The sequence below is a fragment of the Paroedura picta genome, chromosome 8 (genome assembly GCF_049243985.1).
Source record: "Paroedura picta isolate Pp20150507F chromosome 8, Ppicta_v3.0, whole genome shotgun sequence".
Taxonomy (NCBI): Eukaryota; Metazoa; Chordata; class Lepidosauria; order Squamata; family Gekkonidae; genus Paroedura; species Paroedura picta.
The window spans coordinates 84550040-84575044 of record NC_135376.1 but is presented as its reverse complement, the minus strand read 5'-3'; the positions used below and the strand labels follow the sequence as shown (position 1 = coordinate 84575044).

The window sequence follows — 25005 nt, the reverse complement described above, 5'->3', positions numbered from 1 at the left end:
CCAATGGAGACCCTAAGCAGCTTACGGTTCTTTCGCCTCCATTTTATCCTCATGAAAACAACCCCTCCCCCCACATCAGACTGTATCATAGAAAGGTGAAATGCATAATGTTATTTTTTGCTGTCATGTCACAGCTAATTTATAGTGATGTAGGGCTTTCAAGGCTTCCTGGGTGGCCTCCCATCCAAATACTGAGTAGGGCGAAATCCTGTTTAGCTTCCAAGATCTTACTATCTGAGTCAGGGCAATGCGCTGCCGGCATTTCACCTCTGACGAAACACATGCCTCTGATTCTTAATGCTACATCCATGTTCGTGTGTGCACACGTGCATATTTATTTATGAGTCAGCTTCCAAAATGGGACATTAGCGCTGCACATTTTACATGCTGTTTGGCAGGCAGTTATCACCAGGACAATATCTACTGGATTTTTTAATGAATAATAACCACAACAACAACAATAAACCTTAATTCTTGCAATGGCAAATCTCCAGATCTGAACATTATTAAATATGAAAAGAGGGTTCTTATAAACCATGGGACTGCTTGCCATTGGAGATTCCTCTTTCTTTCCTGGCCATTTCCCATGTGCTGGTATCTGCACTGCAGCTATCGGTGCACCATAATTAACGCAAAGGGAGGAATATGATAGTATTCTCAGTGAATGGATAAGCCAAGCCCACCAGCTGCAGTTCCAGCATCAGGCTGTACTGAGCATCTAGAGTCCAACCTCCTCTGTCCTTATTGCTTGCTTCCTATTTGGCCCATCAGGAGCACTTTGTTGTTTGTGCAAGTGACGATCGAAAGAACATAAAACAACTTCCTAGAAATGCAAGGCTTTAAATGGTTTCCCAAAAGCTCTTTTTGTTTCCTGAAAGATGCCTTAGACGTGTCTGGGGCCACCCACTGAAATAATTTGGAAATTGCAGAAGGCATGAAAGGGATAACCGCATGCTAGAAACAATTATCCGCTTCCAAGAGAGCAGGCAATATCTCGCTCGCTGAGGACTTCCCTTTCGTTTCTAGGTGAAATTGAGGTCTATTGAGCTCTCCTGCATTATGAAACTTCTGGACATTCTGGAATGGGATAATCTCCGCCTGATAGATGAGAACTGTCAAAATGAAAGCAGCTATAATAAGTGCTTCCCCAAAGGGGGGCGGGGGGACTAACGGCAGTATTAAAGAACAAAAACCTGGAGAAATATTATGAACAGCGGGCACCTTTCTGGAGCTACATGAAGAAAATCTTTCCGGACTGTGCAAAATTTTACAAAACATAAAGGATGTGAAGCAGCAGCCAATTCTAATTAGTTTTTCTTAGCACAGGAAGAAGGTTAATTTGTCCAGGAGAGTGAGCTAGATGGGAAGTCAAATTTTAGTTTGAAAAAGAGATGTTTGTGTTATTTTTGTGTGTGTTTATGTTGTTTTTTGTTCAGTGGGGATGTCGCTATTCGTAGATGAATAAGCATAATAAAATGTTTTTTTTAAAATAAATGCTTCCCCAAAGGGAAGAACAATCATAAGTAGGGAGACATATATGTACGAGTAGTTGACTTGTCCATCAGCCAACATTTGGCAACCAAAATGCTGGAAGAGTACCCTGCATAGTGCAGGGGGTTGGATTAGATGACCCAAGAGGGACCTTCCAGTTCTATGATTCTATGATTCTATGATTCTAGGGAAAGTGTTGGTCTGAAGCAAAGGTTGCCCAAAGATACCCCCGTGGGTAAAATTCTGGACCCAAGCAAAGCCTATCGATGAAATATAAAAGGCGTAGAACAAAGTTTGAGTCCAGTGGCTCCTTCAAGACCCACAATGTTTTATTGAGGATATGGGCAAGCCCCCTTCTTCCAGACAAGAAAATGGATCCCAGCCTGTTCCCCCATCTCTGTATTTCCACCCCTTTTTCCAGCCTGGTCAATTTTTCTGTCTGAAGCTGCCCCACCATCTTCTGGAAGCGGGCTCTCTGGTGATTTCCATTTCATCGTCTGAGGAAGCCTGCCTGCCTGCGAAAGCTTACACCTTAAATAAACTTTGTTGGTCTTAAAGGTGCCACTGGACTCTGATTTTGTTCTGCTATTTCAGACCCACACGGTGACCCTATGTTCAAGAATGTACTTAGTATTTGATATTCCCCCCCTATTGCGTTGTTTCTTTTGCTGTTTGGTTTTCAGTTTATCTGAAATATCAATGTCCTTTTAGAATGGCTAATATCGTTCTGTGGTGTTCTTGTATGTTGATATAATTTTAAAGTGTTAATCAGTAGGCAAACTTCCTTCAAGGAAACGGTTTGTGCTCTTGGCTCTTGGAACATTCTCACTTGATTTGGGGAGGTGAAGCAGACCAGCAGGCCTGGCCTTTTGAATGTGTTTCCCGTATGCCTCTCAGGATAGGGTTGCCAACTCAGGGTTTGGAAATACCTAGAGATTTGCGGAGAGAGCCTGGGGAGGAGAGGGACGTCAGCTGGGTATAAGGCTAAATAGTCCACCCTCCAAATCAACCCTGTTCTCCAGGGGAACTGATCTCTATCACCCAGAGTTCCATTTTAATACCAGGAGATCTCCAGGCCTCACCTGGAGGTTGGCTACCCCTGCCCACAAACTCCTCAGCATTTTGCATGGCAGATTTGTGGAGGTTTTTTAGCAGGCAAACTAATGTTGAAAAAATTTCAGAAAGATAGAAAGCCTGAAAGCTGGTGGCGTAAAATAAGCATAGTGCTGTACTCCGAAACAGTATTTTGTGACATGGATGGCTCAAGTTGGCCTGATGTTGCCACACCTGGGAAGCTAAGCTGGATTGGCCTAGGTGGGGTTTGGATGGGAGACCAGGAAGGAAGTCCAGGGTTGTAACACAGAGGCAGGCAGTGGCCAACCACCGCTGAACATCTCTTACTTTGAAAACCCTATAGGGTTGCCATAAGTGGGCTATATGTTGATGGAACTTTCCACTACACCAAACAGCACTTGGGCCACTTCTGAGATCATGGTGTTGGAGAGAAAGGGGAAGAGGGAGAGGTAGAACTGGATCAAAGTGTAGCCACAATGGGTCAGTAGCTGACAGTACAGAGTAGGTCATTAGGGCCAGAGAACCAGAAAAGCCTTTGCAGAACCAGTGAGTGCCAAAGAAAAGTTTATAGAAAGAAGAAGAACTTTGGAAGATGGAAAGATGGTGTGGAGGAAATGGTTGCAAATCTTAGACCTTTTTTTGTTGAATTGTTGAGCTAGATATCAGGGAAAAAAACATTCACAGTCAGAGTAGCTCAGCAGTGGAATGGACTGCCTAAGAAGGTGGTGAGCTCCCCCTCACTGGCGGTCTTCAAACAGCAGCTGGACAGATATCCTGGATGCTTTTGGCTGATCCTGCACTGAGCAGGGGGTTGGACTAGATGGCCTGTATGGCCCCTTCTAATTCTATGATTCTAGATCATCACATGTAAAGACCAGACCCAGGGCTACTTAGCTGTGTGCGTCCACACAGAGAATCATCTGCCATTTGTTGTTTCCAAATGTGTCCACTTGCAATAAAACAGGTATGTGCACGAGGTTGGCATAAGATTGCATACGCTGTACCCTTACAAGGAATAACTGTGGCATAGAAGCAACCTTCGATGCAACTGGGCACCCCCGTTGAAGAGGGATGTAGACAAACTGGAGCGTGTTCAGAGGATGGAACAAAGATGGTGAGGGGTTTGGAGACCAAGACATATGAAGAAAGGTTGGGAAAGCTTAGTCTGTTTAGCCTGGAGAGGAGACGACTAAGAGGGGATTTGAGAACCATCTTCAAATATTTAAAAGGGTGCCATATAGAGGATGGAGCAGAGTTGTTCTCTCTTGCCCCAGAGGGATGGACCAGAACGAATGGGATGAAATTAATTCAAAAGAAATTCTGTCTAAACATCCGGAAGAAGTTCCTGACAGTTAGAGCAGTTTCTCGGTGGAACAGGCTTCTTTGGGAGATGGTGGGTTCTCCATCTTTGGAAATTTTTAAACAGAGGCTGGATAGCCATCTGACAGAGAGGCTGATTCTGTGAAGGCTCAAGGGGCTGGCAGGTTATGGTGGATGAGCGATAGGGTTGTGAGTGTCCTGCATAGTGCAGGGGGTTGGACTAGATGACCCCCAGGAGGTCCCTTCCAACTCTATGATTCTAAGGTTTTTCATGCTGTGGAAAATATATTTATCAATCGTGGAAGATCCCTGCCAGTAAATACCAAGTTTTTGATTGCAGGCCTTATAGGAACATGGGCCACTGTGGAGGATATACAACACAGTTACAGGTATCCTCTGTTGAATTTCCGTAGAGCCATGCAAGTATGCTTCAGTAACTGTGCTGTGAGACCTCTTTTAGTGAAGGCTGTTAGTTTTAGATTAGGGTTGCACACTCTGGTGTGGTTCGGCTGCTCCGGCAATCACCGAATCCTGAGGTGGTCAGAGCCGCGGCACAGAGAAGAGGGGTGGTGTTGGGTTCTGAGATAATTATAACAAATCTCAACATACGATGCCTGTATATTTGGGGGCAATTGCCATCCGTGTGTGTTGTATGACTGGGACTGTGAATGTGCTGTGGAGGAAAGGGGGTCAGCCTTCCCACATGTGTCAGATCCAGATCCCTTTTGCCATGGCGTCTGTGTTTTTAGGCAAGTCAGAGATCTGTTCTGGGATCTCCCATCATCACATATAACTGTGTCCTAAGAATAAAGTTGCACTGCTTAGAGACAACTGCATCATACTGATGACCGGGTAATACATTTCCCCACATAAAATTCATAGGAAAGTTTAAAAAATAAGAGATGGGTACCATTTTGTCATAGTGTTTATGTTCTCCTACGTAGAGAAGGCATTATCCAAAGGCAAATAGACCTTTAAAAAAAAAGATTCTAGAATTGTGAAGGCCAAATGTTTGTTGTTAGGCCTCCTTTGTGTTTTATAGTTGTGTGGCTGAAGGGCTTTTGACAGTTTCTCATGTCATGACGCTGCAGGTGTTTGATGGTTGTGAGGAGGGGGAATAAAAATTGGTCAAGTGGGATTGGTCAAGTTTGGAGGTATGGCTCATCTCTATGCACCTGAGTAGGATGAGATGCAATGCATCCCTTGATGAAGATCAGGCCAATGTGTTAGGAACTGGAGATTTTCTGTAGAAATAAGTCTGTACTTTATAGGGGGTGGATGTTAGTTATCAGCACCCCTCCCCTCATCTTTTTGTCAGGAAATTTACACCTACCAAAATCCCCTCACCTGGTACAATTGTTTGTCTCTGAGCCAACTTATTTACGAATCCCCATACCCCAACGAGTACTGTCCTTAGCAGAGTTACATCCTTTCAAGAACCAGCATGGTGTTTGGGTTACACAGAGTCAGACTAGTCACTGGGAGACCCGGGTTCAAATCCCGACTCTGCCGCAGATACTCATGGGCTGACTGTGGACCTGTTGCTTCAACTCCCTCACAGGATTATTATGAGTATAAAATAGAGAAGGGGAGGGCCTTGTAAGCCAATTTGGGCCCCCATTGTGGAGAAAAGAAGGGTATGAATGAAGTAAGGAAATGGCTGAATGCAATGGACTTAAAATGGTAGAATAACCCTATTTAGGGTGTGCCGTGAAGGAGCTGGATATGCAGGAGAATGCTGGCCATCCTTGGCGTCTGACTTACTTTAAAAGCAGTGCCGAGTCCTATTTGTGGGGGTGGGTGGGTGTTGCACAGTATGTTCCCCTCTGAACTGTCCCTTCCCCCTGTGGCCAGAAGCCACTGTGAGAGTGCTGATGCCGACTTTTTACTCGCTGACAACGCCGAACTGGCAGTTTGTTATGCTGTGACAGAAGGGGGAAAAAATGTGTGAGACCTTCATTAATCCTAATAAAATGCTGGCTTTTAACATTCAAGCCCATGGGTCTGCTGGGTTGAAAGAGCTTCGGCATTAGCTGCCCTGGGTAACAATGTGCACTGTCCACAGTAATGGTGGAAATTCTTGGGAGTGCCAGCTTTTTAAATTGAAAAAGAGAAAAGGGGGCGGGGGACAGCAAGGGTGAGCAGAACTTCAGGGCAGGAGTCAGTAAAGGACCTAGAAAAGTATGGTGGATCAGGGGTGGGTTTTGGAGATGAAGGGGAGGAGTCAGGGCGGAATCATGTGACTCTGTGTCCTAGTGGCCCATGGGCACAGGTTGGCAGAATCTTGATTTCATTGCCTTTCGGAGCCAGCATGGTGTAGTGGTCAAAGAGAAGCGTACTCTTATCCGGAGGACCTGGTTTTATTCACCACTCCTCCATATACAGCCAACTGGGTTACCTTGGCCCAGTCACAGTTCTCTTAGAGCTGTTCTCACAGAGCAGTTCTCTTAGAACCTCACTGGGTGTCTGTTGGAGAGAAGAAGAGAAAGGTGTTTGTAACCTGTTTTGGGAGTACCTTGGGTGGTGAAAAGTGGGATATAAAACCCAGTTCTCTTTCATCTTTCCATATCTTAGTCCTAGTAGGGTCACCAGTGTCCAGTTGGGGCCTGGAGATCTCCCAGAATTCCAACTGATTCCCAGACCACAGAGAATTGTTCCCCTGGACAAAATGGCTGCTTTGCAGAGTGGACTCCATAACGTTATACTGTCCTGGTATCCCTCCTCCCCCCAAAACTCTGCCCACCCCAGGCTCCCTCCACAAATCTCCTGATATTTCCTAGCCCATAGTTAGCTACCTTATTTAATAGGGACTTGATAGGCCGCAATTTGACTAGGAAAATGCTGGCTGGTTGACAATTTTAGCAACAATAAGGTCGCCCATCAATAAAGTCACTTGTGCTGGTATTGCTATCCCAATAGGACAGGCTTTCCCAACCAGGGTTTCATGACAGCCCTGGAAGGGTTTCCGAAATTGGTGGGAGTTCATTAATTTTTTAAAAATTTGTTAAATATTTATCAGGTGATATGACCATCTATGGTCATGTCGACCTAGCCACCCCTCCTAAAATGACCAATGACAGGCCTGTAGGGGTTGGGAAGGGGAGGAGCCCCAGGTAGGCATGTACACCGCTATGCTACCCAACCATATTCTGCACAATTGCTCTACTTCTAGGGTTTCTCGAAGCCTGAAGAATATTTCAGGGGTTTCTCAGTGGTAGAAAGTTGAGAAAGCCGTAGGAGGAATGTGCTGTTCATAAACCTGTTGGCCATTTCAGCCCTGAAAGCCTAAAGAGAAGATAATGATGTGTGGCTTAAGAGGAGCCCTTTACAGTTCAGTAGTAGAGCCATGGCTGCAAGGTGGAGAAAAGACAAGAGATAGCAATGCCAGACTTCTGCCCCATTGCCAATCCATTGCCGGTAGACTGCAGCCTCCCCCAACCCATTGCAACCAGCAGGGTCTGCTCAGACTCCTTGTTCTGCAACAGGGAGGGCCAAACTGTGGCTGTCCAGATATCTATGGAGCCAGCATGGGCTCATGGGGACTGTAGTCCATGGAAATCTCAAGAGCCACAGTTCAGCCATTTCTGTTCTAGAACATTTATTTTAAAAAGGGTCTTAGCTTCTGGTTTCCCCGGTCAGCAGCATGTCCATAAAAAGAGGTCAGTTTCAGGATTGCCAACTCTGGGATGGGACTGTCCTCTTGATTTGAGAGTAGGGCAGCATTTGGATCAGAGAGAGACCTCAGTAGGGGAAAATACTAGCAAGTCTTCCCTTCAGAGCAGCTGTTTTCTCCAGAGGAAGTGATCTCTGTAGTTTCAAGACCAGTTGTAATTATGGGAGGGCTCCAGGCCCCACCAGGAAGTTGATGTAGGTTACGTACAACAATGAATCTGTACAATAAGTCTTTTTAATCCCAAAAGTCTCAATCTTTATCTAGTGTTGTATGAAACCTGAAGCCAGCCAGAACGAGCTCCGGAGTTCACACTCATTTTCGTAAGATCATGCTTTCGTCAGTGGCGAAATTTGTCCAATGGTGCCACCCTCAATGGTACCATTGAACAAATTTTCGGTGTGAAATGAATATATTGTAACATTTATGAGTTATGTATGTAGGAGCAGCCATTGATGAAAGCTTGATCTTACGAATACGAGTGTGGACTTCGGAGCTCGTGATGGCAGGCTCCGGGTTTTATACAACACTGGACTAGATAAAGGGCCATTTCGCACGGCTTCAAAATAGCACAATGGTTGCTAATTGGAAACGCTACTAATTTGCCATAACCCACGACGTCGTAGACAATCTGCAACAATCCTGAAACCAATCAGCAAAAAGCGCTTCGTTGTGGCGCTTTCAGGGGAATCCAGAAAAGTGGATTCACCCTCCGGATAGCGATACACTCCTGCAACCAATCTGCAACAATAGCGATAAAGACCTGTGCGTTACCATTGTTGTGGGTTCTTCAAAGTCCCTCCTCCTGAGCCTGTCCTCCAAACTTCCGGCGAAGCGATCGCCATTTTTTTTTCCCCGAGCGAGTGGAGATCAACGCACCGGCCAGCCTCGGTTTAGCCAGTGAGGCTTCCCAGGCTGCAGTCCCTCCTCAGAGCAGTTTAGTCACTAAGCACAAGAAGCCCGCAGAAGCCCGTTTGCTGATGTATTTTCCCTTTATTTTTCACACTGTTTCGGCTGAAAATCGCGCCCGTGGGGGGGGGAGGGGGGATTTTTTTTTTCCACTCGGAGGCAGCATGGCCACGTTCAAATGACAGCTCAAACAGAGGCTTCCCCGGCTTCAGTCCCTCCCCTTCAGTCACTAAGTGACCTTCAGTTTCACACATTCCATTCAGCCGAAAATCGGGCCGTGAGAGGGGGGGGATTTTTTTTTTCTCACTCGGAGCCAGCGTGTTAACGATCAAACAATCAAACGGAGCCAGCGTGTTAACGATCAAACAATCAAACTACAGCTCAAACACCCCAGGCAGCTGGATGGGTCTCTCCATTGCAACGAATCTACTCAGATTCGTTACAATGGGTGTGTTTTTTTTTAAAAAACCTTTCTTAAAGGGAAAGGGGCTGTTTGGGAGCATGCTAACGGCTGCCCATTGGCTGCTTGACGGCCAGGGGCGGGACGAGCTTGGCAATAGCGCTTCCTTTCTAGCGATTTCTGCCGAGACCGGAAGCCTGTGGGAAACGCTAAAAAACGCAACTGATTCCACTACAAAGGCAGGTATGCATAACGACGAATTCCACTATTTTAAATGGCGATTTTTCATTCAGTGACCAATTTGCAACAAAGATCCCCGTGCGAAATGGCCCAAAGTTTGAGACACTTTGGATTAAAAATACTTTACTGTACAGCTTCATTGTCATCGCTAACCTTCGTCTTCTACCATTTGAGTTTGACCAGGAACTTGGAACCTCATAGAAGTGAAAGGGGACAGGCAGCATCCAAAATCTGGATTTGGCACTTGTCCTTTGTTTATTGTCTTGCTATCTTTAAACAGCCTCGCGGCGTGGAGCGCCACGGACTGAATAAAGCAGTAAGGGTAGTGCGGGAGGAGTTAGGGCGGGCCCTGTCCGGGATAAAAACTCGGAGGCTCCTTATTGGCCCCTCTGAGTGTCCATCCCGCCCCAAGCAGCCGCGGCTCCCCATTGGCTGCTTCACCCGCCCAGGGAATCTGCCCAGCTGCTCCAGACAGCCACGGGTGAGGGGTAAGCCGCGCCGCCTTCTCCCGGCCGGCGGAGCGGCCTCGCCGTGTCTACGATGCGGCGAGGCCGCTCCGCCGGCTGGGAGAAGGCTCGAGAGAGCCTCGGGTGGGGGGTGGGCCTGCTCCCAGGCCATCTAGCACCCATTTCATTTCCAAGTGAAATGGGCTTTAGATCTAGTAGTATATAATTCCCCAGAAACAACTTTTTCCAAGTGCACAGCACTGAAATGACTAGTCAGATGCATGGCTCTTTCTTCGTGCAGTCTTATGCAAAGTTGCTACAGTCAAAATCCATTGATTGTAATTGGCTTAGATTGGAGTAAATCAGTTGAACTGTCAGTCTCTTCAAATAATTAAGTTGAGGACAGGTTTCTCTCTCACAAACACTCTTTCTCTTGGACTGGAAACTGTGCTTCTATCTATAATGTCACAAACTCCCTCAGTTCCTTCATTGGGAGACTAATGTGGAATCAATCAAATAGTGAGATTGTACGGTTAATTATCTATTTCAAAGGCCTTGTGTTTTTAATAACCCTCTTAGTATGATGGATTTGGGATGACTTTGCCGAAGTGTTGCCCATTCTAGGAAATTTCAGTGCTGGGGGGAGGGGGGGGAGGAAGTCTCTACAAAACAGCCAGTGATGAGCCATCACTGGCTGGTGGAAACATACCCACCCTCCCTAGTGGTCTTGTTTTGCCTTGAAACCATAAAGGAGCATTTCCCCCCTCTGGGGTGAATAGTTAGCATCTCCACATCATGTTTCCTGTCTATGGAGCACAGAGGTCTGTCTTTGGGTGGTTGTCCACAACTTATGCTTCTTGTTCTTCCCATCCACCACCCCACCAACTAAATGCTATCTGAATGATTTTTTTTATTACTCCTCCCCCTCTTGTTCACTTGGGGAAGGAGGCAGCTTGAAACTGGTTTAATTATTTTGTATTTAGTTATCACATGTAATATAATATTCGATGTCCTTTTGGTAAGCCGCCTTGAGGCTTCAAGGAAGTGCAGGGCAGAAATGCAAAAATACATAAATAAATAAATGACACTCTTGTGGTGGGGGGGAGCAAAGAAGGGAGGGCTGAGAAGATGGGCAGCAAACAGCTGTGTAGGATATCACAGTAACACATGGGCTAGTTGTGCCCCGAAGCGTCATTCTATTCTTCCTATCTCCTGTTTTCAATTCGTTTGACTTGTCCTATCCAGGACAAGGGGTGTGAAAAACACTAGGTTTACTTTGTTGGGTCCCACAAGGCCCTTTTCAGGCAACGGTGACCTCACAAGCCAAGAAACAGCCAACCGTGCATCTGTGGAGCATCTCTTAATATGCATGGCGGCCATGTTGTCTCACAGGCTTCGTACACGCTACATGGGATTCCATTTTGCATGAGCAGCTGCATGTTGCCCCCTTCAGGCAACATGGCATCTGTGCATACCTGGAGGGTCTGTGCGTCTCTGGAAGATCAGCGTACACTTGCCAACTTCCCAGTTCTCAGGAACTGTAAAGTCTTAAAAGGGCTGCTACAAACATGCCAAGTGTGTCCATAATATCCCCTGTGTACTTGCATATCTAAATTATCATCTTCAGGTAATTGTTCTTGCTTGACTTTGCTTACCAACCTCGAGACCCACAGCTACACCTTTGGCTGCCTGGATGATGTTCTAATTGCCGCCAGAACGATTGCTTTCCCTTCTGCCACACAAAGGCTTTGCGGCCGTGGAATGTTCATGGACATTCCATGGCCTCTCATCAGTTCAGCCAATCCATGCCAGAGGCCCCACTCTCACAAATTCAAAATAGTTCAGTACAGTTGTTAATAAACAAGGCTAACCATGTCTTCTTTTCAGCAAAGCCTAGAATTTTATAAAATGTCTTATGGAAAGGAAGTAGTATGCACCATTGATGTAATGGACCTGAAAGTACATGTGTTGCCATGTGGCCAAAGAATGTTTGTGCACTCTCTTTAAGAGAGTCATGTTCTCTTAGGTGGATTGATAACTTACAGTTGGCACCTAGAGATTTTCCACCTTTGCAATTGATCTCCAGACAAGATCAGTTCCCCTGGGAACATGTCTGCTTTGGAGGGTGGACTCTATGAAGTTATACCCTTCTGACGTCCTTCCATTCCCTTCCCTTCCCCTCCCCAAGCCCCACCCACCCCAGGCACCCCCCCCCCAAAAGCTCCAGGAATTTCCCAGTCCAGAGTTGACAGAGCACATTCTTCCATTCCTCCCCAGATATTTAAAAACCCTCAAATACTGGCTTAAGAATAAAGCATGACTATGGACTTCAGTATTGAGCTCCAAAACTGGAATCTCTGTAGTATAGAATCCAGATAGTTTTGTTTCTGTGTGAATGTCCCTGAAATTAATCCAGGAGAAGCTGAACTGTGGCCTTCCAGATGCCCATGGACTACAATGCCCATGAGCCCCTGCCATTGTAGTCCATCTGTAGTCCATGGACATCTGGATTAAAACATAAAGTGCCATTTTTGTCCACTGCATGTCAGTCCTGTTTCGTATTCAGGAATCTCATCTTGTACTTTCTTTCTTTCTGTCTCTGTCACAGTCTGACACCAATGCAAGTTACCTACGAGCGGCCCGGGCAGGGAACTTGGAAAAGGCCCTCGACTACTTAAAAAGCGGAGTGGACATCAACATTTGCAATCAGGTTGTAGAACTGTTTTTGCTCTTTGTCTGTACTGCCCTTCTGCTCACTTAGATCTGTCGCGGTGACGAGGACAGCGAATGAGACTGAAATCCGGAGCAGTCAACATGCTTTTCACCTCCCCGCAGCTGTTTGTGTGTGCCAAAAATTGCACTAAGCATTGTGCAGAGTGAAAAAGGTCCCTGCCCCACGGGTTCGCAATACAGTAGACCACTCACAGAAAAGGAAATGTGGGGAATTGTGGGAATTGTGGGAAGGAGGAAAAGAATAAAGGGATTCAGGTACATTAAGGTGACATTATGACCAGGTGGATGGATGGCATGTTTTGCAATGCATTGGCTCCAGTGACCAAGCTTGAAGAGGCAAATGCATAGCAAAAGTTTATTCTGTAGTAGTAAGAGCTCCAACAAAGCCTTCCTTATTTTAATAGTATACTTTGATGTTAGCTATCAAAAAAACTACACTGGGTCAGTGAGCTTCTCCGCTTTGACTGTTTTCCTTTGTATATTTCAGTGCAGATATAATTGGAATTCTGATGAAGATTTATGATTTGAAAGCAGCGTTACCAGAAGCTGTTTTATTCTAGATAAGATAAGATAAGATAAGCGAGTCCTAAGGGTGTCCCTGATAAGCAAGTTAAAAAGAGGAAACCTTTGTTGAAGCTCTTACTGCCACTAAATAAACTTGGAATTTTTTTATCCATTAGCCTCTCACGGTCTTCAGGCATAGCTACCCATGCCGTGGGGCCAATTTATTTGTTGTGATTTTCATGTTAGGCTCCTGTGCAGCCTTTCTCAACTTTTTTACCATTGAGAACCTGCTGAGATATTCTTCAGGCTTCGAGAAATGCCAGAAGAGGCACAATATGGTTAGGAAAAAGAGCTATGTACACGCTCCCCAGGGGCCCTCCCCTTCCCATCCCCTCCAGGCCCATCATGGGCCATTTTGTGATAAGAGGAGTGAGTTGATATGACCATACATAGTTGTATCACGCAAAAAGCTTGACATTAATATATATTTATAATAATGTATATCAATATAAATACATTAATATGTATTTATATTTCACGTATTTCGTATTAATATTTCACAAAACTCTGGCTGAGAAAGGCTGCTCCAGTGGCTGCAGTTGGCCAAGTCAACTCTCCATCTGGAAATCTAAATAAATCTAAATAAATAAATAAAAAATGCTCTTGTTGCTCTTAATTAGGACCTAGTCCTGAACCTGGCAGTCAAGTACCATAATCTGTACCTGATTGGCTGCTGTGATCATGCTGGGGAGCTGGAACTCTCAGCCGTGCAACGGAAATAGGTGGAGATGAGCATGCTCAAAAGTGTTTGAACTGTATAGTTGGGTTGCACTGGAGAGGAAATGCCAGGGCTAATGTTGGCATCTCCAGCGTTCTTGGACAGATGTCACACCAGTGCAAGGGGACTGCTTGCTGCTCGGCTGCCGAATTCCTTAGATCCATTCATAAAGTATATTCTAGAAAGAAATGCCTGGCAAGGGTTGTTTCAGCAGCCACAATGGTTGCCCTTGGGATTGTTCTCCAGACCTGTATTGAATAAGTCAGCTTAGCATTGCTGACACGTTCGCAGGCCTTGTGTGGAAAATTAAAATAACCTCAGCACAGTTCCAAGGGAATAAATCCCATTCAATTCAATGCTATTTACCTCTCAGTAAATAATCTTGCCTCTCACTTCTCCTTCTCAGTGAGTGTTGAAATCGACATTGTAAGCTCCTTGAGGCAGGGACCTCTCCTTGTTCTTTTCTTTGCTTTTTTGCTTATGTTGTTGCTCTGCTTCGGTGCATTTTTTGGTGTGTACCATATTGCACGTCAAGTAAGCAGCAGCCATCCTACGCTGGCAGTTGCCGTTACGATTTAGATTTCATCCAGCCCTGGTCCATGTGTCTGGTGCCAAATAGAGAGAGATTTGTTTTGTCCCTCGCAAGGCGACCAGCTGGCCCCTTACGTGGTGTGTGATGTGATGTGCTGAGAGCCATTCATTTAAAGCAAGTGTTAGAAGGGCCTCTCTTTCTGTCCTTCCATGCAAGCCCTCATCGTGTCGGCATGCGACCTTTGGGCCTCTTGACATTTTGCGTGTGGCTGTGGGCACCCTGTCTCACTCTTTCCCATTCCTTCCTGTTTTTATCAGAATGGGTTGAACGCTCTCCATCTCGCCTCCAAAGAAGGCCACGTTGAAGTTGTCTCGGAGCTGATACAGAGGGGCGCTCATGTGGACGCCGCAACAAAGGTCTGTAGCAGATATCTCTGCCGTTTTCTTCTTCTCCGGAACGGATTCCGCACCAGCAAGTGTTGGCCAATAGTCTGCAGTCAGGGAGGTGCTAAGTCAGGCCGGGTGGCCAGATTCTGTCCAGTGCAGGGGGCTTTAAAGATTGGGAGCTGCCAGCAAAGGAGACAAGAGTTATCAGGGACTGAAGCCTAGTGTTGGGAGGGGCCAGGAATGGATGGGCAGGTGAATGTCAGGAGGCGTTCCTCCCTCCGTGCAATTTGAGCCTGCTGACTTTTCTGTAGAGTCAAGAAAGAAGAACAAGGTTGTAGCTCAGCGGCTGAGTGTAGAAGAGAGTGAAGAAGGTTCTCAAGTGGAAGGCTGAAGGGCTTCCAGGGAACGTTTGAGTTTGTGGACAAGTAGTCCTGCTCAGAGCAGCCAATATTGTGCTAAATGGACTGGGTGGCTGAATTTGCAAAGGGCTATTTATATGCATTGCATTGTTTATGTCACTTAATGCACACAAAAGGTTTTTTAAAAAAAACTATGATGTGATCAATGTTGGGAGGGAAAGCAGTATGGCATAGATGGCCTAGTCCAGGGGTAGTCAAACTGCGGCCCTCCAGATGTCCATGGACTACAATTCCCAGGAGCCCCCTGCCAGCAAATGCTGGCAGGGGGCTCCTGGGAATTGTAGTCCATGGACATCTGGAGGGCCGCAGTTTGACTACCCCTGGACTAGTCTCATCAGATCTTGGAAGCGGGAGCATCACTGAGATGGGAGACATCCAAGGAAGAAGAAGAAGAAGAAGAAGAAGAAGAAGAAGAAGAAGAAGAAGAAGAAGAAGAAGAAGAAGAAGAAGAGGAGCTGGGTTTTTTTTGTAAAAAACAAAACAAAAACAAAACCCTTTCCAAAGTAGTCTCCAAGTGGCTTTCAATTGCTTTCCTTTCTCGTCCCCACAACAGACACCTGTGAGGCATGTGAGACTGAGAGAACACTAGGAGAACTGAGACTAGCCCACGGTCACCCAGCTGGCTGTGTGTGGAGGAGAAGAGCTTGGGGGGGGGGGTAGAGAGGGTCAAACCCAGTTCTCCAGATTTGTGGCCACCACTCTTAACCACTATGCCACATTGGAAGGAAGAAGATGGCAAACCACCTCCGCTTCTCCCTTGTCTTGAAAGCCCCTTGCTGGGGTTGCTAGAAGTTGGTTATAACTTGAGAGCAATTAGGTATTTCACGCCATTTCTCCAGAGAGGGGCTTCTACCGGGTGTATATCATGAGACTGTGTGGCTGGCTTCTGCATGATCTGCTTGCGTGCCATTAGCTCAGATTAGATTAGTTTTGCGGATGATGGCACACAGGTAGTGGAGCTGTGCTCATAGATTTCAACCATAGTTTCACAGGATAGCTGTGCTGATCTGCAGCAGAAGAGATACAATTTTAATCCAGAAGCATTTTAGAAACCAACAAGAGTTGTACGTTTCTGAGAGGCAGAGCTCCTTCCGGCAGACACAGTAGAAGAACTGAAGTGGAGATCTTTTATCTGAAGATGGGAGGAGCATGATAATGAATGCAAATGTGTATTATAATCAGCCCAATTAGTGCTTGCTTCGGCAGCACATATACTAAAATTGGAACGATACAGAGAAGATTAGCCCAATTACAGCAGAGGGGAAATCCCTCCCGTCTTCTGACTAGGGCAGGGTCAGCGAAACTGTGGCTCTCCAGATTCCTCAGTCCTTCCCGTGCAGCCAGCTGGGTGACCTTAGATCTTAGATCAGTCACAATCCTGCTAGAGCTGTTCTTACAGTTCAGTTCTGTCAGAGCTCTCTCAACAAAAAAACAAACAAACAAAACCCAAAAGGGAAACAAAAACCCATCCTGGCTAGACAAGTTAGGAACCTAAAAGATGAGCTGCAGAAAAAGTTTAAAATACAAATATATATTATAATAATCAGGTGCACATAATAGAAATTAAAAACATTGATAACATCTCTGCTACATATTGTATCATACAATCAATGACCATACATGCAACATATTGTTGTGACATTTTAAAGTCTTTTAATGGGAGTTTTTAATGGGGTTTTAAGACACTATAACCCGCCATGAGCCATTTGGGAGTGGCGGGAAATAAATCGAAATAATAATAATAATAATAATAATAATAATAATAATAATAATAATAATAATAATAATAATAATAATAATAATAATAATAATATGAGGAAATAAAAGCAGATGCATTTTGACCTTAAGGGGCTTTCTCAGTAGTCAAATAATTTAAACTACACATACAATACAATAACCTTGGGGCTTGCTGAGTGGTCAGAAATCTATAAGGTGATGCTACTTAAGCCAATAAAGGTTTCTGCTATCTATCTGTCTGTCTGTCTGTCTGTCTGTCTGTCTGTCCTTCCATCTCTCTATCTAGTGTTGCTCCAATTAATATGTGTTGCATATAAAGTTGTCTAATATGGAGCCCACACTCTGAAAAGTGCGTTGTCATGTGTTAAGCAGGAAGAAATGTTTTTCCCGGTTAGCACATGAGAATGCACTTTTTATTAAGAGCCGAACAACAGTGAGAGTGGTGCTCTTTTGAATAATATTTCAGAGTGTGGGCTCCATATTGGACAGCTTTATATACAACGCATAAACAACACACACCGCCAGCTTTATATACAAGACGTATAGAGCACGCCATGAGTCAGCTGGCTGACAGTGTGCAGTCAATAAATACGATAATAAATAATAAATACAATAATGAACTGTTTGGAGCATCCCCTTATAGATTTCTTACCACTCGGCAAGCCCCAATGTTATTGCAGTTTACTATTTGACCACTGAGGAAGACCCTTAGGGTCGAAACACGTCTACCTTCCTTCCTCATATGTTCCATGTGTATTGTTGATTGTATTTTTTTTTTACCGCTGAGAAACTTCTGAGCCATTCTTCAGGCTCCGAGAAACGTGGTGGGGTTGTGGAGGATATGGTTGGGAAGCAGAGCTGTGGACATGCTTACCAAGGGCGCCTCCCCTCCCCCTCCTCCAGGTCCATCATTGGCCATTTTGGGAGGGGGAGGCAGGTTGACATGACCATAGAAGGTCATATCACCCGAAAGATGTTTGACAAATTTTAAAGATACATAAAAAAATTAATTCCCATCCTTTCAGGTAACCTTTCCAGGGCCATCAAGAATCCCCAGAGAGTTACAAAACCCTGGTTGAGAAAGCCTGTATTATATAGTATATAACTGAGATTTTATCCATGTTCTTAATTTTTATTATATGCATGTGATTATAATAATCTAGCAACAAAGCCTGTTGTATTGCACAATACAATAGGTGCTAGGCCCCCCCTTCCCCAGCCTGGTCAGGCCAGCCAAGGCCTCCCCCTACCCACTGTCCCCAAAAGGCATGCCAAGGCCTCCGTGGGCCTAAGGTGGGCCTTTTCGGGGTGGGGGAAGTGCTGGTGAGCAGTCTGCACCCCCCACTGTCCCCAATAGGCTTGGCAAGATCCACAGAGGCCTCAGCAGGGCTTTTCAGGCTGGAGGGGAGTGTTGGGGAGCAGTTCGCTCCCCCCTGCTGCCCCCAAATAGCCTGCTGAGGCCTTGGCAGGCCTTTTTAGGGTGCGGGAGTGCTAGGGGGCAGTCCACTATCCCGTTGCCACCCCCTGAAGGCTTCCCAATGCCTCCACAGGCCTCGGCAGGCCTTTTTGGGGTGTTGCGAAGCTCAGGAGGGGGACTCGGCTCCTTCCCGCACCGCCCCGGGCAGCCTTTCCAAAGCTTGGCAAGGCTGCAGCCAGATCCAGAGCTGTTCGGGGTGGCAGGAGTGCTTCTGGGGGCTTCCTCCCTCCTCCACCCCCCCCCCCCCCCACCATCCCTGGCCGCAGTCCCTGACTCTCCCTCCCAGCTTCCTACCTACCTTACTGGTGGCTGGCACTCCTTCCATATGGAGGGCAGGCCATTCCTCCTGGTTGGTTATTTATTGGATGGATAGCCAGTCAGGGATGGGACAGCCGGGACAGCCTATCTGATTGGTAGTTAGGCAATTAGTACCAACTCCTCCCAGCACCCTCTTACTGTTTTATTAAGTGGCTCAGGTTCAGATATTTGTATTATAAATACATACTTTCTCTGCAGCTCAACCTTCAGGTTCCTAACTAAATAGCTCTCTGAGCCCCACCTACCTCACAGGGTGTCTGTTGTGGGGAAAGGAAGGGAGAGGAAGGGAAGGTGGTTGTAAGCTGCTTTGAGACTCCTGAAAAAGTAGAGGAAAGCAGGGTATAACAATCAGCTCTTCTTATACTGACACTGCTTAGCTTCCAAGATCTGGCTAGATGGGGCTACACCATGCCACCTCCACCTCCACACCATAAAAGACTGAAAAGGAGGCAGATTTCCATCTCTCGGATAAGGCCCTTGTGTGCCATGAGTCACAGGACTCCCCAGACACGGGAGGGGGAGGGGAACGGGATGCGTGAACTTTGCAATGTGTGTATTTGCCCTGACCGATTCTTGAGGAGGAAAATCCAGTGGGCGTCTCCTATTCCCTGGCAAGAATGCATGGCCAGAAAGTCCAAAGGAGCCCATCCTAAACCCCTGCAGCTCATGCAGAAGGAGCCTTTCTGTCTCCCTCCCCCCCCCCCCGCTCCCGCGCAACCTCCTGGAGAAGCTTTTAGTTCCCTCTGGAAGAAGTCTTGAGGAGTTGAGAGGAGAAGGAGAAACTGGCCATGAGTCTTCTCTGGGGCACACCAAAGCAGGTTTTGCATGTGTGCATGTAACACGTCATTTAATGCACTTCAAAAACGTGCAGAATTCCCATGCTCCAACAGTGTCAAGCAAAAGGACTCTCCCTACGTTTAGGCTGATGGAAACACAAAACACACGTGCCCCTTGGCCCAAGTTTCTTTCTGGGGCTTTTCCAAAATAGTTCGGAATCCCAGGCTGTGACTGAGCTGAGTACAAGGGCTCTCCGCCATAACTCTGCACCTGCCGTGCCGTCGGCATGTTCGGCCGGGTCTCCCCTCTGCACACGATGCTCAGGAGCAGGGGGGGGTGTGTGCATTTTTCACATGCCGTGCCTTTCTCTTGTTTCAGAAAGGAAACACAGCTTTGCACATAGCGTCTCTGGCGGGGCAGACTGAAGTGGTGAAAGTGCTGGTCACGAACGGGGCCAACGTCAATGCACAGTCGCAGGTAAACATTCGTGGTGCTGAAAGGGGCGTGCCGGGAGCGAAATCGCAAGAGGCTTTCCCAGACAGAGCCGACTGCCTGCCTTGGGTTCCCAGAACTGCGTGGCTGTGGACTGGTCGTTTTAGTCCCTGATGTTTCACCTGTGGCTGGAATCTGCAGAGACAGGAGATAACAAGATGGGCTTCTCCTTATCACTGAGAGATTCCCATCTTGTCGTGTCCTATCTCTGAATAGGCCAGCCACAACCGGTGAAACATCAGGGCCTAAAAATGACCATACCATGGCCACATGTCCTGGAAAACCCAGACCAGCCTGGAAGTTGGTGATGTGAGTGTGTGTACGCTTGCACGTGTGTGTATATGTACACTACCATACCTAGATGTATTCAGTCTTTTCTTCTTCTGCAGATATGTCTGGTTGCTTGGCCAAAATGGACGCTAGTGATCAGGCATAGTGATGTGCACTTTGACTGTTCCTTTCTTTCAATCCACACCTGCTCTTTGCAGCTATTGCTCTCCCTTGCTTGGAGTTGTCCTTGGAGGAGTGTTCACCTGTGGGCCGTGGCCTCATACATGCTGCCTCCTGTTCCTCATTTCCCAGACAGAAATTCATAGTAGAGCTGAGAGAATCCCCCGTTTACTTGCTTTGAGAAAGCCCACTGCGTTTGTAAAGTGAACCCTTCCCCTTTTCTCCATGGCGAGAGGAGTGGTGGTGGGACAAGGCCGGAAGCTCCACACCTGCTTCCCATTTCTGTGCTTCCCATTTCTGTGCAGGTGCCCTTCTGGAGAAAGCAAGAGGAATGGCATATTGGCTGATCAGGACACTCAAATGAGTTGTGCGGTTACAGTCCAGCAGAAATTGCAGCCTATTCTCAGTGTCCATTTGTGTGAGAAGTCAGGAAATGCCGTTTCTCTTTACGGGCTGGTAGTTCCAGCTCCCGGAAATGCATCCAGGGCCTACGATGTGGCTCAGCTGTTTGCATTCATGCTCAGCACCCCTCTGACCCCTTCTTCAAATGACAGCTCCGCAACCCCAGGAAGTGGGAGTGCGAAAGGCAGCTGTGGTGTGTCATAAGATATCCAGAGGGAAAGGCAGGGACCGCACAGTGTGCAGACCTGATGGCTTGCTGCACAAAATGCCTTTATGAAGAATGGCTGCCTGAAGCTTTGCTGGGGTCTGTTTTGGGGCTCAAGGTCTTGCGTTGCATTTGGGATGGTCTGTGGCCTCCCCTGTTTCTGTTGTGCTGGGTCATGGAAGACTGCAAACAGCCCATCCTAAAGCAATCTAAAATGCCGTGTTTCCCTTGGAGGGATTGTACAGGAATCAGCTTCAAACGAGGCCTTCATTAAACGTTTGCCCATCAGAGCTGTCAGCTTCAAACCGACAGAGTAAAAATCCCAAAACCTGAGCAGAAGCTCATTCTTCTTCCCTAGGATGCCAGCCTCCAGGTGGGACCTGGAGATCCCCTGGAATTATAACTCATCTCCAGGAAAAGAGATCAGTTCCTCTGGAGAAAATGGCTGCTTTGGGGGGTGAACACTATAGCATTGCACTCTACTGAGGCCCTCCCTCGCCCCAAATCCCGCCTACTCCCAGATCCACCTCCAAAGTCTCCAAGTATTTTTCAACCCAGAGCTGGCAGCCCTATCCTTTCCAAATTAGACATGTGGGTGATCTCAGCCAATCAGGAAGCCATCATGACAGCATGACAGGTGGCACGATATCTCCGACGACCAGCAAATTCGACCTTCAAGGATTATAATTGGCTTCTTTTTGTGATTGTATGAGGATAATATTTATTTGTTCCAGCAGATGTTTCTTACTCTGGCAGTGAGGAAAGGAGGTTTAACTTTTCCCTTCCTGTATCATTCCCTTGATACAAAATGGCCTCTCTACAGCTTTCAAACCCAGTAGGGAAAAAGGCAGTCCAAGAATGAGTCTTAGGTTTTTTTCTGACCTCTAAAGCAACTCTGTTCATTTTTGATCAGGGCAATTTTGTGTATATGCATGTCTATGGAAGAGTCACGCCTCTTTCCCTCATGGTACGTTCCCAGTCCATACCTGTTCGCCACACAACTAAACTTGAAGAGTCAAATTATAGATGTGGGATTCCAGTCATGGAACTCCAGTGTCACATGCTGTTTAGCCCTTAAACGAGATCAAAGAACTGTCCATTCTGAAAATTCATTCCAATAGCTTTCCATGCCATTAAATGTTGAGAGGTGAAGGATATGAAATATTGGTGGACCTAAATATTATAGCCACTATGTATTAGAGAACGTAACTCTGCAGACTTAGAGTTAAAGAGAAGGTTCGCATTCTAATCTGAATTGCGGGATGGAGAGGGATGCTTTAGGCATCTCTGCTCCATGCTGCTGCAGGGAGGAGGAATGGAGGGGAAGAGGAGGAAGACTCACCAGACAGGAAATGGCCCTCTAGGGACAGGTCAGTGAGATCAGAAGGTTCCTGTCTATCTCCCTAACTCTATGGTGAAGAGAGCTCCTGTTGGAGTCTGAAGTCAGGAGACATCGCACACAGAGCTCTTTCCAACAAGGTGGAGGGAGGGGCTTGCCTCTGACTGGGCGGAAGGGGAATAGTCAGTAGAAGCGAGCACACCAAGCTCTTCTCAAATGCCACTGTTGCCCTCATTTGTATTACTGTTTGGCCAGGTTGGTTACTGACAAAAATAAAACAGAAGAGAATCCCTGTTCCTATTGCCAAATTGTCCGTGATGTGCCCAGGAAAGAGCACTTCGCCATTCTTGTAGCCACTTTATGTTAATGCTTGCAAATGCCAAAATGAAATGCTTTTGCAATAACGGCTGCTGTAACAACATGTGCACAATAATAATGGGGAAGAGCATCCCGCCTCCTCTGCCAAAAATGTCTCCGATTCATCGAGTTAATTTATGGACTAGGTGGTTTAAGGTGACACTCTTAGAAATAACGTCTCTTTCACCCTGTTGGGGTACTTCTAACTTGGATAAAGTGAAACGAAATTACGCTCTACTGAATTATATGAATGAGATGAAATGGTTTTGAATGGCACCGTTAGTTGGAACTAGTTTGGGTCGTAAAATGGATGAATATACATGAAGATGTTCCAACTGTAATGAACCATTTATGCACATTAAGATACGTTGGTGACTTAAGCATTGGATTGTTGTCTCCACTGGAGACAAGGAATTTGGGCAAAATCTTCATTGCCCTGACACTCAGACCTGTGCTGCATTGTCATGTCCCAGACCGTTCATGTCAAATGAAGGTCTTCTTTTGGCCCACCATGCAGGACCCAGAATCCTGTTTCCTCCCAGAATCCTTTGTTCACTGCCACTCCCATTCTTGCTATAAGTCACTCTAATGACAGAAGTTTGGCTAGGAGCAAATTGTTGGATTCTTCACAGTGAGGATCTGTCTTGATGGAATGGAAAATTGCAAAATAATAGTATATTTATAACATTTCATTTCAGTTGTTTCTATCTGTCCTCACAGACTAATTGAGGTCCACAAAAGCTCCTCCCGAAACAAATAACTGACCAGTTAAAATAGGGTAACCTTTCAAACTTCAGTATAGCAGCTGGAAAATTACAATCGAACAGTGAGAAAAGCCTCATTTCAAAGAAAATTATATCAGTATTAAAATCAGAGGCCTTGGGGCAGAGATTGGATCTGCTGGAGACAAAACTTTTCCAAAGACATGTTCTTGTGTTGGGCTGAATTCACTGAAGGCGTAAGGAGTTTTAGTTGAAAAACTTCAATAATGCATTAAGCAAACACATTTATTTTGACTGGGTGCTGGTGGTGGATTGTTCTCCCCTCTCCCTGGACTTCGTGCTAGCAAAAAGTACAATTCTTGTATTTAAGACGTGCTTTGCATTATCCAGTTCCTGGCTCCATTGGACATATATTCACTTTTACCAACTCTCATGCATCTCAGCATCTCCTGCCCATCTGGTTAACTGGAGTCCTACAACTGAGCCCTTTCAAACTGTCCTGTAGCACATCATTGGTTAACTGGCAGAGAAGAAGGGGACAAGCAGTGACCAAGCGGTCCTCCACAGATCCATCAGAGCCAATAGATGGAGGATGATGAACCCTCTTAATCCATGGCACTCCTTCCTGCAGGGGGCCTCTTTGCATATTCCCAGTTTTAATAGACATCCAAACTAGTTTTAAGTGCTGGTCTTAGGGGAAAAAACCTGCAATGTATGAATGAGACCGACATGCTTATTGTGCAGGTATGCTCATCAAGGCAGTTGGAGCAGCTCTGGCTCTCCGTTTTGGGACAAAATCTAGGTTTGTGTCTGCAGTAGTGAGTAAAACGGCCCTCCGCTGTCCCTTTAGGTGGGGCTTATCTATAGATGAGAGCACCAATTGCAGTGTTTCCCTTTGGGAAGCGTAGATTCCCAACTGGGTGCTGAAGTCAATAGAAAGGTTGTGTAAACGTCCGTGGCTTTTCTCCTCGGAAGCTGACTCTGCATTTCTATTGGCATCGGCTTGTTCTCCTTTCATCCAGAAGTCAACAGCTGTGCTCGGTCTGCTGAGTCAGCACTGGCTACACGCACAGGCCTTCATTGACTGCAGTTTTTAAACAGAGGGGGGGGGATTTCTCATCTCATTTACTGGCTTTTGTCTGGATTTGTTACCTCTTCAACCCCCACCCTTACACATACACATACACAAAACTCCTTATTTCAGGAAGAACATTCCTTGCCTCTAAGCTGTTAGTGCCTCAAGGGAGGGAGGATCTGCTAATTCTCTACCTGCGAGAATTAAAATAACCTGTGGGGGAGCTTTTTCTTTAAAAGCATGATCTCACAGTTGGAAGCTTGAATGGGTGAAGTCCATTTGACCACCCGGTCTCCTGCATGTCTACAGCAAGCCCTAAAAGATGCCAAGATGTTCATCCATTAAAGACTTTCGTTAAAAAAAAAGGGAGTTATGCTGGTGTGTTTTTCTTTTTCAGAATGGCTTCACACCATTGTATATGGCAGCTCAAGAGAATCACCTGGAAGTGGTTAAGTTCCTTCTTGATAATGGGGCAAGTCAGAGCCTAGCCACAGAGGTAAGCGTTCATACCTTCTTCAAGAAAGTCGTCTATAGATTGATACCATAGAGAATTATTAGAATGTAGCAAACCCCCGAAATTCCACTAGATTGTTACACGGTGGGAAATTGAGGGATGGACTAAACCCAAACTCTCCTTTTAATTCTGTTTCTGGTCCGGTACCACCGTTTTGCACAGGAAGTATAGCTGCCCTGTTGTGTTTTGGTGCCCTGCATCCTGCCTTACAACTGCCTGCTTACAGACGTCAGGGATT

At 46.2% G+C, this 25005-nt stretch overlaps 1 protein-coding gene and 1 pseudogene across 40 annotated transcripts in view; both read left to right on the top strand.

The window, feature by feature from the left end:
* ANK3 (ankyrin 3) overlaps positions 1 to 25005 on the top strand; it is a 493966-nt gene that overhangs the window by 293277 nt on the left and 175684 nt on the right. For all 40 annotated transcript variants that reach the window (XM_077350673.1, XM_077350676.1, XM_077350705.1 and 37 more), the window contains 4 exons: positions 12159 to 12260; positions 14415 to 14513; positions 19590 to 19688; positions 24651 to 24749. In XM_077350673.1, the coding sequence (XP_077206788.1) occupies positions 12159 to 12260; positions 14415 to 14513; positions 19590 to 19688; positions 24651 to 24749 (399 nt within the window). The remainder of the gene's footprint in view (positions 1 to 12158; positions 12261 to 14414; positions 14514 to 19589; positions 19689 to 24650; positions 24750 to 25005) is intronic.
* Positions 16093 to 16147, top strand: LOC143844108 (U6 spliceosomal RNA; annotated as a pseudogene).